The sequence below is a fragment of the Falco cherrug genome, chromosome 3 (genome assembly GCF_023634085.1).
Source record: "Falco cherrug isolate bFalChe1 chromosome 3, bFalChe1.pri, whole genome shotgun sequence".
Classification (NCBI taxonomy): domain Eukaryota; kingdom Metazoa; phylum Chordata; class Aves; order Falconiformes; family Falconidae; genus Falco; species Falco cherrug.
Genome location: NC_073699.1, coordinates 78,275,862 through 78,291,028, shown reverse-complemented (window position 1 = coordinate 78,291,028; position 15,167 = coordinate 78,275,862). Strand labels below are relative to the sequence as shown.

Sequence of the window (15,167 nt, the reverse complement as noted above, 5' to 3'; positions counted from 1 at the left end):
GTGGTTGTCTGGGAAGTATGTTAATGCTAGAATTGTTTACAGTAATCTGGTTACTCCTATTTTACAAAGTAACTTTACAAAACAGGTGGAGACTTGTTGGAAATTCTTTCAATATGTCTATTAAACAATTGAACTTGATTGCTAAGGGAAATGCCATCACAGAGCAGAAGCAGCAAGGTATTGGCCTGACAGGCAAATACACAAATGTCCAGTGCAATCATGGGAAAGTGCTTTGTTGGTGTGTCATCAGATTTCAGTTTCCTTTAATTTGACTACCCCATGTATCTATAGAGTATCATTGCAGCAGTACATCTGCAAACTGGGCTAGCCAGGCATCTTAAGGCACCTTTTCAGGTTTGTCACTGGGGTTTCATGGCTGTCAGCCCTGAAAGTAACTGATTCAGTGACACATCAAGTATGAAAGTTCTAGATTCGACAACAGAAAAGTTTGCGTTGCTAGTAGTATCATTGCAGTGCATTAAGCTCAGTTCAGCACAAGTGGCTAAAACCAGAGAAGCTAGGGAAATACCCAAGGTCACTGTTCACACTAAACTCTGTGTTTATAGCAGCAAGCTGCATTTTATCTCATGACCTTGAAGTGAGCTCTGGTACGCCACTCTGTGAGTGGCAATGCAAATGCAGTAGCTTGAGTCTATGCCTGTTGCACTTGTGTCTTTTTTAGACACAGTCACTGTCTCTGCATGAAATCCATGAAATGATTAATAGTGATGCTTTGCCTTTTAGGTGAGTTGTGTTGAGAGGATGTGAAATAATGAGGGAATGGAAATGAGCTAATAATGAGGGGAAAAAAATAATATATATATCTCCCTGAAACAGTTTAGTAATACAGTATACGGGTGTTTTTTCCTTTCCCCCAGGGTGAGGCATTTTAGTGTGCAGGCAGTTATGTTTCTGAGTGCCTACCAACTTAATGTAGTGAGACAAAGACAAGGATTTTCTAGAGCATGGCTTATCTCAGGCTATGAATACATAGCCTGTATTCATCCTAAAGTAGATTTAAAAATCTGGCAAAGGAGAGAGTAATGACCATGTAACTGTAGCTGTCTTGTTAAAAATCTTATACATCGTCGGACAGTTTTTTTTAACAACAAGGTAGTAGAAAAATAGAGTAAACTTACAAATACCTCTTTTTCTGGAGCTTGATTCAATCACAGTAGGTTGGAAATCGTGTTTCTGGGACCAACAGTGTATCACCTTTTATTTAGCTTTAAATCCATAACTTAGATTGAGGCTGTAGCAGGTTTTGTCTAGAATAAGTTCTCCTAGCAAAAGCCCTCTCAGCTGGGCATGTAGAACCCTGTCTATTAAAAAATCCCTCTCTTTTACATCTCCTTTTATTAAAAACACCAAATATTCCCTTAAGTAAAGGTTTTTTACATACATGATCATGCCAAGCACGTCCCTAAAAATTTTTACTCAGTGCTGTGAAAATTATCTAATAGTCAAATGATCCTCTCTGGAAATGGGAGATCTGTGATGAAACTGATAGACAGGTTATTGATTTCCAGTAGGTCTGTATTACCCATGTTGAGTCTTTGCTGAACAAACACTCCTGGAGATGTGCAAAAAACTGAGTTTGAAAATGTGCAGGCAGAATACTCAGTTCCTGTAAATCACACATTTCCTGACAGGGTGGGGCAGATGGCAATTAAACACACTTTCTCCCAAGTTGTGTTAAATAGTGAAGATTGATCTATTTAATAATTTAAGAATTAAATAGTAACATTATAAAAAAAAGAAAGCATAAGGAGAAAGTCATTCCATCATACGGCAATTTGACAGCATTAGAAGCTCATAGTGAAAGGGGGAAATAAATGTGTTGAGAAGTAGAGGAATATATGCATTCCTAGCTCAGTAGGTTCTGTGTACATCAGGCTTTGTACAGCAATGTTGGGGATATTTATAGGTGCATGCATAGGTGGCATGTTCAACCTTTTATTACATGTGGCAGCACTAAGCTTTCAGTTGGATTAATTGACTATTGAGACTTCCCTAGGAGAGCACTGTCTGGTGAACAGAATTTTCAACCAGCTGACTACCTTTCATTTTTTTGGTCCTGGCACAGCTTAAGCTCTTCCATTCATGTATTATTACCAGATCTGGATCGCTATGCTTGCATCTTGCCCAGTGTCATTTAGCACATCTGTAAATGCTGTGGTTTGCTGAATGACAAGTCGCACTGTTTTCTTTCAGTTCCGCCTGGTGGTAAAGACAGCATTGAAGCTGCTGCTGGTGTTTGTGGAGTACACAGAAACCAACGCACCACTTTTGATCCAGGCAGTATCTACCGTTGATGAAAAGAGAGGTGAGTAGCCTTATCTGAGGGGTGCAAAATCCCAGCACCACTGAGATCAGGGTGGCATTTCCATCACTGATTTTCAGTGGTTCTAGATTTGCTGTCATGAGGCCTGCTTTGTGTGCCATACCCTTCATTTCCTGAGCAAAAGCATATTTTATGTATTCATGCAATTTAAGATTGTTTTGAGGAAAGCATTTTAGTGGGAAAGCGATGAGTGAAAAGCTGAGGAACTTCAACTGTCTTCCCGGGCAACACAGTCATTTTTCCTTCCCTGCACCCATGCACAAAGTAAGCCTCTTTGCATCTTCCAACTTTGGAGGCTCCTTTGGACCAGGCTGTCTTTCCACTTCCTTCTGAGAAGCAGCACTCTGATTTAGAAGAGAAAATGATATCTAATCAGTGTAATCCCTTTGAAGAAAAAGACGAGGTCAGGAATAGTACAGGCTTTATAGTAAAAGCAAAACCATCTGTTGTTACGTTAAAATAAAGCCCTTGAGCAGATATTATACTAAAAAATCTGTTGCCCTTCAGGCTCATGAAAAATACTTGAATATGTATACTGTATTTTTTACAAATAAATAGAACAAAAATGGTTATTTCTTGTTCTTCCCACAAAGCCATTGCTAAGCTCCCAGGGCATTGTCTTTTGATGCAAAACATTCCTTTGCCTCAAGGAGACTTTTTGAGGTTGGGAGGGCCATTGTTGTGGTCTCAAACACATGGAGGTTGAAAGCAAGATCCCCTCTGTGGAGTAACTGCCTCCATGCTGAACTTGTCTGAGTGACTTGATATACTTAAAGTGAAACAAAAATCATTGGGAGATGGGGAGAAAGGTGGTGCCAGAAATAGGAGAAAGTAGCCAGATTTTGCTTTGAGCTAGCAGAATGAGTGTGTGGAAAAAACAAAAAAACCCCAAAATTTCTCTTATGGCAGGGGAGCAGGCAGGGGCAATTCAGACGCAGTATAACACTTCAAATGCTGGACTCTTCGGGTTGGCTGTCTGTTTTGAATTAAAACCAATAAACCTTACAATGCCATAAGCAGAAGTGTAATTACAATATTACTGTAATTCTGAGCCCTATGAATTATTTTTACAGCCATTCTTAGCCTTTCCTCAGCTCTCTGAACTCACTGGTATTCTCAACATGTTCAAATTGTCATCTGTTCACATGCTAGTAAACCTCCTTAAAGAAAAAAGAGGAAGAAAGGAGGACCTTAAACACAATACCATGTGCTCTATATTCCTGTCTCTATCTGTAGAACAGCCTTAAGCAAACGTTTACATGCCCCAAAGAAATAAGAAAACTTAAGTAACAATGTGAAAAATGTGATGTATTTACTTAGATGGATATGTGTTAGGAGCATGAGGAGAGGGTTTATGGGAATTCTAATACCTGTGGGTTGGTGGATAGTCTCATAAACTCTTTGCAAATAACTTAGCCCCAAATATCCAGTTTTCCTTTCTTTCTTTCTTGTTTTAATATTAATGAGTTGCACTTAGGTACAAAAGAGATTTTTCCCCCTTGTTTTATATTTAGGTCCTTTTTTAGGTCATCAAAGTCATACAATCATAGAATTGTTTAGATTGGAAAAGACCTTTGAGATCATCAGGTCCAACCATTAACCCAGGACTACGAAGTCCACCACTAAACCATGTCCGTAAGCACCGCATCGTTTTTCAAACACCTCCAGGGATGGTGATTCCACTGCCTCCCTGGGCAGCCTGTTCCCATGCTTCACCACCCTTTCAGTGAAGAATTATTTCCTAATAATCAGTCTAAACTTCTCCTGGAGTAACCTAAGGCTGTTTCCTCTTCTCCTGTCACTTGCTATCTGGGAGAAGAGACTGACACCCACCTTACTACAACCTCCTTTCAGGTACTTGTAGAGAGCAATAAGATCCCCCCGCTGCCTCTCTTTCTGCAGACTAAACCACCCCAGTTCCCTCAGCTGCTCCTCATAAGACTTGTGCTCCAAACTCTTCACCAGCCTTGTTGCCTTTCTCTAGACACAATCCAGCACCTCTACATCCCTCTTGAAGTTGTCCTGCTGGCCACACTGTTGTGATACAAGCCAGGGTGCTGTTGGCTGCCTTGGCCCCCTGGGCACACTGCTGGCCCATGTTCAGCCAGCCATCAGCCGGCACCCCCAGGTCCTTTCCCACCAGGCAGCTTTGCAGCCGCTCTTCCCCAGGCCTGTAGCGCTGCGTGGGGTGGTTGTGCCCCAGGTGCAGGACCCGGCACTTCTCCTGGTGGAACCTCATACAATTGGCCTTGGCCCATCAGTCCAGCCTGTCCAGATCCCTCTGCAGAGCCTTCCTGCCCTCCAGCAGATCAACTCTCCCCCTGAACTTAGTGTCATCTGCAAACTTACAGAGGATGTACTCAATCCCCTTTTCCAGATTGTTGATAAAGATATTAAACAGGACTGGCCCCAACACTGAGCCCTGGGGAACACCACTTCTAACTGGCTGCAAACTGGATGTTGCTCCATTTACTACCTACCATTCCTTGGGCCCAGCCATCCAGCCGTTTTTTTACCCAGTGTAGAGTACCCCCATCCAAGCCACAAGCAGTCAGTTTCTCCAGGAGAATGGTATGGACAACAGTGTCAAAAGCTTTATTAAAGCCCTTTACTTTTAGCTGTGGATGTGCTATGTTTTAATTTATCTACTGAAATTAGTGGGTTATAACTGAGGGGTACCTGCCTTTAATGACTGAATTAACAGTACAGAAATAATACAGAGGGAGAAAAATCAATGTGCCTTTTCTTGAAATGTTGTCATTAATCTTGCAGTATATAATTAAGTTTAGCACTGCTTTGAAAAAAGTCAAATGTTTCATGTACATACAAGGTGATGAGACATGACAGACTTTCTCAATATGCATACCACACATGATTAACATATAGAACCCCATATTAACTCAGCCTGGATTCAAAGCAATCCAATCTGTGGTTCCTATGTGAAAATGCATGCATATGCAAACTGAAGCGCAGAAATCCACAAAATGCTGGCTTTACTCTCAGATATAAGCAGACTATAAATGAATAACTGCATGACCCTCATCATATAGGAAGTTGCTCCTACTTATACTTCCACGTAGCTCCCCCTTCCCCCTGCCTTTTCTTGTTTCAGAGCCCCAGAAAATTTGATCTCTTTTTGTTTAAGCATACCAGGACTGTGCAGGCTCTGGAAAGGGATGCTGGCATTGCACTCTGCTGGCTGGGGCTGCTTTATCATGAGCAAGCATTTTTTAGGACAGAGATTAAAGCCCTGTGACTGACTGGACGTTGTCACATACTATTAGTGAATTGTTTCTACTATCTGACTTGTTATGTTGTTTGTAAATGGCCCCGCATTATGATTTCTCTGCTTTCTGTGCCATTTTACACATAGCTAGATACCCACTAAGTCAGCGGCCATACTGTAGGTATAATGGAAGGCTGTATGTTCACTGATATTTAAATAGTCAGGAGTACAAGCTGTTGAGACCTTTCCAAAAGTATTACTGTCTTTCCATCCGATGGCTACTATAGACGTGCACTCTGCCATAGGATGGAAAGGCAGTAATACTTTTGGAAAGGCCTCAACAGCTTGTACTCCTAACTGTTTAAATTGGTGGCAGTCCTCATGTATGGTTCTGGCCTGAAGCAAAGGTTTTCATGCTTCATATATACTGTGCATGTCCTGCGTAGTTGTGACATCAAGATTTCGTGTAAGACATTAATGACAGCATTAAATTAAATATGTAAAAATATTTTAAGGGGGAGCTGAGAAAAGGCTGAGACTTAAAACATTGGGCAACGTTATTGAATAAATAGATGGCCCTGATTTACTATAGGCTCAATTGTTGCAACCCCACAGTTCTCCACCTCTTTATGCACTATGTGTGACTACTTGGAGTGTTGTAAGTAGCATCACGGTTGAGGCTCCAGCCTTCCTGTCAGAGTAGCCATGATAATGAGCTGTGACGAGTGAGAAGCTTGTGAAAGGCAGCTGAGCAGTTCTTATTTTACCCATTAGAAGGCAGGAGAACACACACAAAACTCAACGTCTGCTCTTTTACTTCAGTGAACATGTTTCATCACTCCCATCAATTTTGCCACAAGTCCTGCATGGAAGTCACAGCCTTATGGGAACATCCTAGTCTGCTCCCAGACGAATCACTGGGATACTACATCATCATCCCTTTACATCATCATTCTTCTGCATTGCAATCAGGTGGAGGAGACAAAGAATTCTCACAAAGTAAACCTTTTTGAGAATTGGCAAGTGTAAATGATTACACTTACTCTTTCTAAAAATAGACTAGGTAATATACAAATATTAAATGCATTTATTTTATTTTTACTAGAAATACATATGCATTGCCAAACCTAGATTTGAGTTTAAGTTTTTCAGGATTTGTTATATTCTGACCATTACACAGAAAATGAAAGCTGTAGATTTTACTTTTGCATAATAGTCTCCTCAAAGGTTCCTCTCCATCTTTAAATGGAGAGCTTTTAATATTCTCCACAATACAAATAGTCTTTTAAAGGAAAAGGGAAAATACACATTATCTTTTTCATAGCTTTTGTATGAGTGTCATTGTTTTACTACAGCAGCCAATGAGTTTAGAAAAGTCAACATTTTTTTAGTATATGATTTTACCAGGTATCTTTCACAAAATTTTTTCTATGCAGCTTGAAAGGAGAACTTGAATTGGTTTCTATCATGTTATCATTACAAAGATATTGCCTTGAAAATTATTTTTTTATGTAGACTCCAGCCTGTGGTCTCATCCTTAAGCGGTGACAATCCAGGAACAATATATTTGGAAATCCAAGCTCAGGGCATGAGAGTGGATGAGAGCACACACCTGCTCTAGATCTGCCTATATCCCATGCTGTTCGGATCATAGGTTGGACACTGTAGGCTCTCATTATATATTAGCAAGGAATATAGTAATGCACTAAGTCAACGGTGCGACTTCCACACCAGAATTGCCTTGTCCCCAGGTGGGAAGGTGCCCTTATGGCTATTTCCACATTTAACCCTTGGCTGTTCATCTTGAGATCATGAGGAAAATAGCATTTGAAAAGAAAGGTTTAATCTGGTTCAAATTGGAGTAGCTCTATCAGTCATTGACAGTAGTGCCTCCTCCTGATATTAGTCAGGGAATAGATGGAGAATCTCAAATTTAAGGCTAGATTTTGGAAATTGCTTACATTTAGTAGCAGCACCTTATTTAAAGCTTTTGAAAGATGGATGAGCTATTACAGGGCTGCCTTACTAGTAAGGGTGTCTGATTAACAATTTTAAAAAATTATATTCTGAAATAAAGAAGCAGCAGGGGTAGAAAAAAATCATACATCATCCTTTCAAGAAAACAGAATAGTGATCATGAAATATTCTTTTATGATAATGTTGAAGTAATTGAGACATTCAGGAAAAAAATTAAACACCAGGATGCTGTCTTTAAAAAACAGAACAGGATTCTTCCAATAAGAATAAAACCTGCCTGCAAAATAATGAATGACTCTCACTGAATAATGAAATGGATTAAAGAATTAATTTTCTGTGTTGTTGTTAACTCACTTTTTTCCAAATGCCATTGTTATAAGTCAGACTTGCACAGTTTCCCCATTTTCTTTCTCTTTCTTATTTTCTTCCATTTGTATTTTTCACTGGAAACCACAGCAAGACATTTTTGTACTAAGGATATCATTCCTGCTGATCATATATCATTTGTGAGCCGAGCGAATTTGTTCCACATGTCTTTTGAACATGTACTGCACAAAATGTCTGGTGATGCAGAGAATATAGTAAGGAGGGTCTAATGCCTTTTCATTACAGCCATGTATTTGAATTAGTATTTAATTAATAATGCACATAAATACACCTGGAGAGCTAAGGCTGAACACCTACCCACCTTGCCCCACCCCTTTGATTTTGCTTCGTATAAGGAGGCTCTGATTTATTATTCAGTAGTAAAGATCAGAGACTGTCTCAAAAAGAGGGGGAGAGAAACCAGGAGAAACACTGCTGTTTTCTGTGCATTCATTAATAGACAGGCTTTTCCGCACCGTGGACTGCCATTGCCTTGAAAATGGACATCCTTGCTTAGCAGAGATTTTAATTCGGTGTAGCAGGATATATATATAATATCAGCAGGCATAAACAAGGGCTGTTATCACTGTGACAGAAATGCAGAGTCTCTGATCAGTCAGCAACAGGTGGCTATGATGAAATATTTGCATTTTACTGCCTCATTATACTCAAACTATCATCATCCCTACAGTGTCTAGGGGATGTGGGCTGGTGGAATACTCTGCATGTTTTCCTTCATGAAATTCAGCGGCTCTTGGAGTAATACTTGTGTAGTTGAATTGAGTATCTCTAAGTTAGGGTTAGCTTTTTGCTTTGTCCTTCTCACCTTTAACTTTACTCCAAACAAAACACTGAATTATAGCCTTTCACTATTGAGTTTGGTTTCCTAGATAAAATAGTTACATGGGGGTTTTCTTTAGTAAATGCAACTATCTGCCTTTTAGTCAAATTAAGTAAAATGGTTTTACAAGGTACCTTCCACACAGGAGCTTATCTTGAGTCTGACTGACATTGCCTGTCTGACATTTTTGGCATGGTAACTCACTAAGCCACTTGGTTTTGGGCATTGAAGAACAATGCAACTGCAAATCAATATGCAAATCAAGCAAATACATCATAACTAGAAGCACAAATTTTGACCTTACTTAGTGGACAAACGAGAGAAACATATCTAAAGTTCTGTAGAGGGGATTCTTATTAAAATAATTTTAATAGGAATCACAGCACAAATCTTTTCCCCTCATTGGTCATTTCCTTTATCCAAGACACACAGCCTGTAATTTTAGAAAACAGTGTTCCTCTGCCACACTGTTTTGTTAGCAGGACTTACCTTAATGCAGCATAACTCAGTAATAGCACTAGGAACGTGAACAACAGGTGCACTGAAAGTGTAGCGTATAGGATTTTATTGAAGATTTTTCTAGGCCTGTATGAATCTGTGGTAGGTGGGCTAAAATTCCTCCCCCCTGATTTTTAGATGTTGGTGTCAATCACACTGGGCTAACAGAGCTTCCTTCATCACCAAGGGAGAGAAATTGGTACCTTTGGGGAAAGTCCATCTGGCATATTTTAGACCCCTGCATTAAGATGTACTGTAGCTTTCACTGTCTGCATTGACTTTACTTTCTGTGAAGCAGGAAAGACTGTAGAGGAAGCTGCATTTTTCCAGCTTGATCTTCCACCTGGCCATATATTCCAACTTGTGCTGCTTTTTGGATAAATGTTGATGCTATAGCTTTTGGGTTTGATCACTGTCACCAATGATTTCTGCTTTTCCTCTAGGAGCCAAGCCGTGGTCCAACATCATGGAGATCCTAGAGGAGAAGGATGGCGTTGATACTGAACTACTGGTTTATGCAATGACCTTGGTTAACAAGGTTTGTTTACTTTGCTAGCATAACTGATGGAGATAACGTTAGTATTTTCAATTGCATAATGATCTTCCCTGTTGGGAATATATGACAAAGGAGACGTGTCCCAGAGAAGTTGCAGGAAAAGCTGCACAAGTTGCAGGATGAATCAGCACACTTGTTACTTGTGCTGCCGTCACTCAGAGGCAGCAGCTGGGAGTGGAATTACTGGTTTTCTAGTTGCTGTATGGATGTGTTATGACATGGCTCTTCTCCCGACATGGACAATGCAGTGCAAAACAAAATTCAACGAACTAACTCAGTATATTATCGAAGGGGAGAAAGAAAGCAAGTGCTGGCAAAAAGATCACATGCTCACAAAGGCTTGCATTGTGCACAATTTTCTAGTTTAGATAATTTAATGAGGTTTTTTACTGCAAACCAAATATGATGAATTTAACAGGTCTGAGTGCTCATAAAAGTGTTTCTGCTTTAAAAAAAAAAAAGAAAAGAGGTTACATTTTTTCTTCTTTCTTTACATTTTCTGGTGTCGTGTATTATAAGTATAGTTTTGCAGTAAAATCAAATGTTTTCCCAAGTACTTGTGCTATGAGGAGGTAGAAAGTGAAAGGCCCGTAGAAGTTAGAAATTCTTAAGTGTAAGTTCTTCAAAAATTAACATCTGGTCCTAAACAAGTCCTAGGGTGACTAAAATTAAAAATGGATATTTTTTAAGAGCACAGAAGCTCAACCCTACTACTAGCAAATCAAAATAGCTGCGTGTTTTATGCTTAAACTGCATAGGCAAGAGTATTACAGACTACTATTATTGTTCATTATATTCATTTAAAGATCCTGAGTTTATTAGTAGAGATCATAAATCAAGCTGCCAGCTTATTGTGCTCATGGCTACATGGCTGGGGCTGTGGTTTGCTTTGGTAGTTTTTTCAATAAAATGATTTCTTAATAGCAGATATTGTCCAGCAAAGATGCCCGAGAGGGAAAAACCCCTCCTGGCAATGTCACTGACATTACTGTACTTAGTCACCCTTTCTACTGCTTACATGGTAGTAAGGACCCTCTTGAATTCAAAAGACCACCTTATCTCACTGACGTACTCTTTCTGAAAGGCATCACCAGCTTTATATGCTTCTGTCTGTAGGTGCTGTTAAAGCCCAGGTGACTAGTTTTTAACATTTTGTTTTACACCTTGTTGTTTTGCATACCGGTTCCTTTTTCTGAGATAATTCTCTTCATTATCCACACAGTTGTAAGCTACTTGGTGTTTGACTTCTTCCAAAATTTTGTTCTCTGTTGACTTTTATTATCCTATAGTTGATTCCTTTCATCTGAGCTTTTCACTACATTTAAAGCTATTTTGGGGAGGAGGCAGTTTTTTAAAAGCACACAAAAAGAAAAAGCATCTCGCAGTCAAAGGAGCAAGGCAGTTATGAAGATCAAGGAAGACAGGAATCCCACAATGCCACACTTATAATTATGATCTGGCTTATGGACGGCCTTATGATGTTTTTAATGGGATTTTTTTCATGATTATAGAGAAAACAGCAAGCAGCATGTCACAGTTGTAATTTTTCCCCCCGGCAGAGAATACAAAGAAGGCTTAGATGGTTTCAGCTTCTCTAAGCAAGGAAATGTCAGTGTTCAGTGTAGTCAGAGTCCTTATGAGGGATTTGCCTTGAGGAAGCATACTTCTACTCCTTTTCCTTTCTCCATGTACATGTTTATGGACTGGTTTCTTTCCTGCTCAAGAGCAGAAAACACCTGGCCAGACATAAGTATTGCTCTAATCTTTTTATCCTCTTCCTATCTTTTGTTGATGCTTAACCAATTTACTTATGCTAAAATTTAACCCTCTTAATTTGGGGAGATTTAGACATTAGTGAATCTCTTACATGAGACTGATCCCAACGCAGATACTCTTCTGGTTATGTGTAGTTCCAGTATAACCTTTGCTTATCATCCTTTTGTTAGCTCCTGTGATCTGTTAGATCTTATTGTAATCTCTGCTTCCTTCATTTTTATTACTAAAGTCTGGATAGATTAAAGCCCTTGTGTCTATTTTCTATTAAAAAAAAAACCACAACAAACTGCTTAACAAATGCAGAAAGAAAAGTTGGTGTTGCGTTCAATTCACTTTCTGCTATAAAATCTCTTCATTATTAAGATTATGCTAGAAGCTTTGTAGTTGTAAGATTACTGTTGATTTTCTTTTTACCTGTATTTGATAGTTTTTTTCTCTTATATCATACAATACGTTTTAAAGAAGTATAGATAAAATAATTGCAAGGTACCTAAAGATTAATATGTTTAAATGTAGTTGGATTAATCACTGAACATTGGCAGGTCCAGTATAAGACCAGAATTTAAGCACCAACTTCCAGGCCAGTGGTCACTAGTGGGATTTTAAGAGTACCACCCACCAACAGTCCATCAGCTGTAGTTGAAAAAATGCTGTTTCAGGCCAGTGTGGTGTTACTACAGCAGCTGGCACATCAATTTTCAGTGACCTGCTTTAAGAACATCACAACTGCCACACTGGAGCAATCATCATCTCTTGTCCCATGTCTGATGTTGGTGGCACCAGATGATTTAGAAGTTATGTTTCCTGAGAAACAAGTGCACAAGAGAGGCTTCTTCCTATCCCAAAGCAACAGAAAATTTGGTTAATGCCCTTAGGCATATTTATTTACCATATAGCTCTTTTTACCAAAGCATGTAAGATTTAGCTAATGTCTATCGATCTAGTGCATGAGCCCTCTAGTAAAGCCCAGTCTGCTGGATGTTTAGTAACCCCGAGCTGTACTCTTGTATTATGCACACCAAATGGGCTTTCTGTTGTCTCTATCCTCTCTGCACCACTGCTTTATCTTGTGATCACTTTGTAAATGACAAAAGGCACTACACTTATTAATTATTTTTACTAGCTAGTATCATCCAGGGCTATGCGTTTCTAGTACTGCAAATAAAGAGCCGTTCAGTTGGAAGCCAGACATACCCTAGCCCTAATTTATGTCAGCTTTTGTTCAGAAACATAACTGAGGATATGTAGTGATAAGAATATTGTACTATTACCAGTTGAGTATGTTGTCTGATAAGTTTTATCATCTAGGAAAACATTTGGCTGTTACACTCCCCTAAACACCACCACCCCCCCTTTTTATTTTCCTTTTTTTTTTTTTTCCTTTCCCCCCCCCTTTTTTTTCTGTAACCCTGATACAACTTCATTAGTTTTCTCGCCTTTCTTTCTGTTGGGACTGTTACACCACTGTTAGTGGTAGGTGAAATGTATTATTTAGGCTTTGGTAAAAATGTAAGGAGATATATCATGGGCAAAACTCTTAGCTGGGGTTTTGGTTTTAATTTAGTTCACTATCCCAAAAACAGCCACTTGACAAGGAAGAACTCAAAGCTACGCAGGTTTTCCTGCAAGGGCTTGGAAAAGCAACTTGGACAAATCACACAATAAACAGATAAAAATCTGAATTCAGGGATGTTTCCTCAACGCAAAACTGCATAGAGGCATAGGAATGAGTCTTGGTATTCATAGTCATGCTTCCTTTGTACACCTCAGTTTGGAAGAGTCTCAGGTTTGAAATCCCAGTTTTGGTCTAAGCAAGCAAGACCGTAACAAAATCCATCAAGCAAACAAGAGTATGGTTTAAACATGCTTCTTCAAGTGGCTAAATTTTAATTATTTAGAGACATTTTCATTTTGTAAGGTTCATTCCGTCTTCAAAGCAAGAGGAACTATTTGGAATTTGTATGTATATTTTGATATTGGAGTATCTTTTTGACCTTAACCAGGTACTCAGGAAGAAGCAAGGAACTTGGAAGGACCTGCTCAATTTACGGCCTGTACTCTGTTGTTTGCAGCTTTTGTTTCCTTGATAAAGTCACCAGGAAAATGGGGGCCCACCCCTGTATTGTAATACCGCAAGCCAGAATTAATCAGTCATGCAAGCACTTCATGTCCCTTGTGTTTAGTTACTACAGAAATCTTTCTCCTGTGCTAGACTGAACTGACCTTGTTGTGACACCAGTGGTGCCCTTTTACATCCCATTTTATAATGGTAGAAATTGAATTTGATATGCATTAGGCTCTGAAAATGGATCTGTGGGCTTAATGACAAACTGTGCAAGGGGAAAATATTGATTTCCATATCTGGGAGTTGAATTGCTCAATTCTGGCCAGAAGCATGCAGTGAAAATCGGATTTCCACTGCTGCATGATTTTAAATTATATTAACCAACTAAATCCTGGTGAGAAAAGCAGGGTTGCCAATAAATGCTACCTTATGCTACTGTTTTGCCTGCCTACAGTCTGCCTTACCTCCAATTTTCAAAAAGCTATACTTGAAGGTCAGTGATCTACATACCAACATAAAGACCATTTCCTGATATTTGAAGAAGTGATCAGAAAATCTGTGCAGAAGATCTGACTTTTTGTCCACCCCTTTGCACAGAAGACATCACATCTTACTATCCATGAATACGCTCAGGTTAGTGTAGTTACTGTCTACTTCTCTTATAAGCAAGAGGAAATCTGATAGGTCAAACTTTTTCTGTTAGAGTATATCCATGTCCATGTTAAAGCTCCATTGAATTTACAGTGTGATAGCTTCAGTTGCTGAATACTCAGATTTTTACTCAATGCTAAGTGGCAAGTTTAGGAAGGAAGAAAATGTACTATTTTCAGTGCTGTTTAGGAAAATCAGTTTCATGGTCAAGAAGGCCACCAGCACCCTGGCTTGATTCAGAAACAGTGTGGCCAGCAGGACCAGGGCAGTGATTGCCCCCCATACTCAGCGCTGGTGAGGCCGCACCTCAAATCCTGTGTTCAGTTTTGGGCCCCTCACTGCAGGAGGGACGCAGAGGTGCTGGAGTGTGTCCAGAGATGGGCAATGGAGCTGGTGAAGGGTCTGGAGCACGAGTCTGATGAGGAGCAGCTGAGGGAACTGGGGTGGTTTAGTCTGCAGAAAGAGGCACCTCAGGAGGCACCTTGTCACCCTCTACAAGTACCTGAAAGGAGGTTGTAGTAAGGTGGGTGTCAGTCTCTTCTCCCAGATAGCAAGTGACAGGAGAAGAGGAAACAGCCTTAGGTTATTCCAGGAGAAGTTTAGACTGATTATTAGGAAATAGTTCTTTACTGAAAGGGTGGTGAAGCATGGGAACAGGCTGCCCAGGGAGACAGTGGAATCACCATCCCTGGAGGTGTTTAAAGAAAGGATAGGTGTGATGCTTTGGGACATGGTTTAGTGATGGCATTGGCAGTCCTGCGTTAATGGTTGGACTTGATGACCTCAAAGGTCTTTTCCAATTGAAATGATTCTGTGGTTCTGTGATTTCTATGGTCTTCAGTGGATTTTACACAGAGGCTTAAGTAT

The 15,167-nt window shown here is 39.7% G+C and overlaps 1 protein-coding gene across 4 annotated transcripts in view; it reads left to right on the top strand.

The window, feature by feature from the left end:
- Window positions 1–15,167, top strand: part of FHOD3 (formin homology 2 domain containing 3) — a 415,647-nt gene that overhangs the window by 276,221 nt on the left and 124,259 nt on the right. For all 4 annotated transcript variants that reach the window (XM_055705739.1, XM_055705737.1, XM_055705738.1 and 1 more), the window contains exons 7-8: window positions 2,215–2,326; window positions 9,696–9,790. In XM_055705739.1, the coding sequence (XP_055561714.1) occupies window positions 2,215–2,326; window positions 9,696–9,790 (207 nt within the window). The remainder of the gene's footprint in view (window positions 1–2,214; window positions 2,327–9,695; window positions 9,791–15,167) is intronic.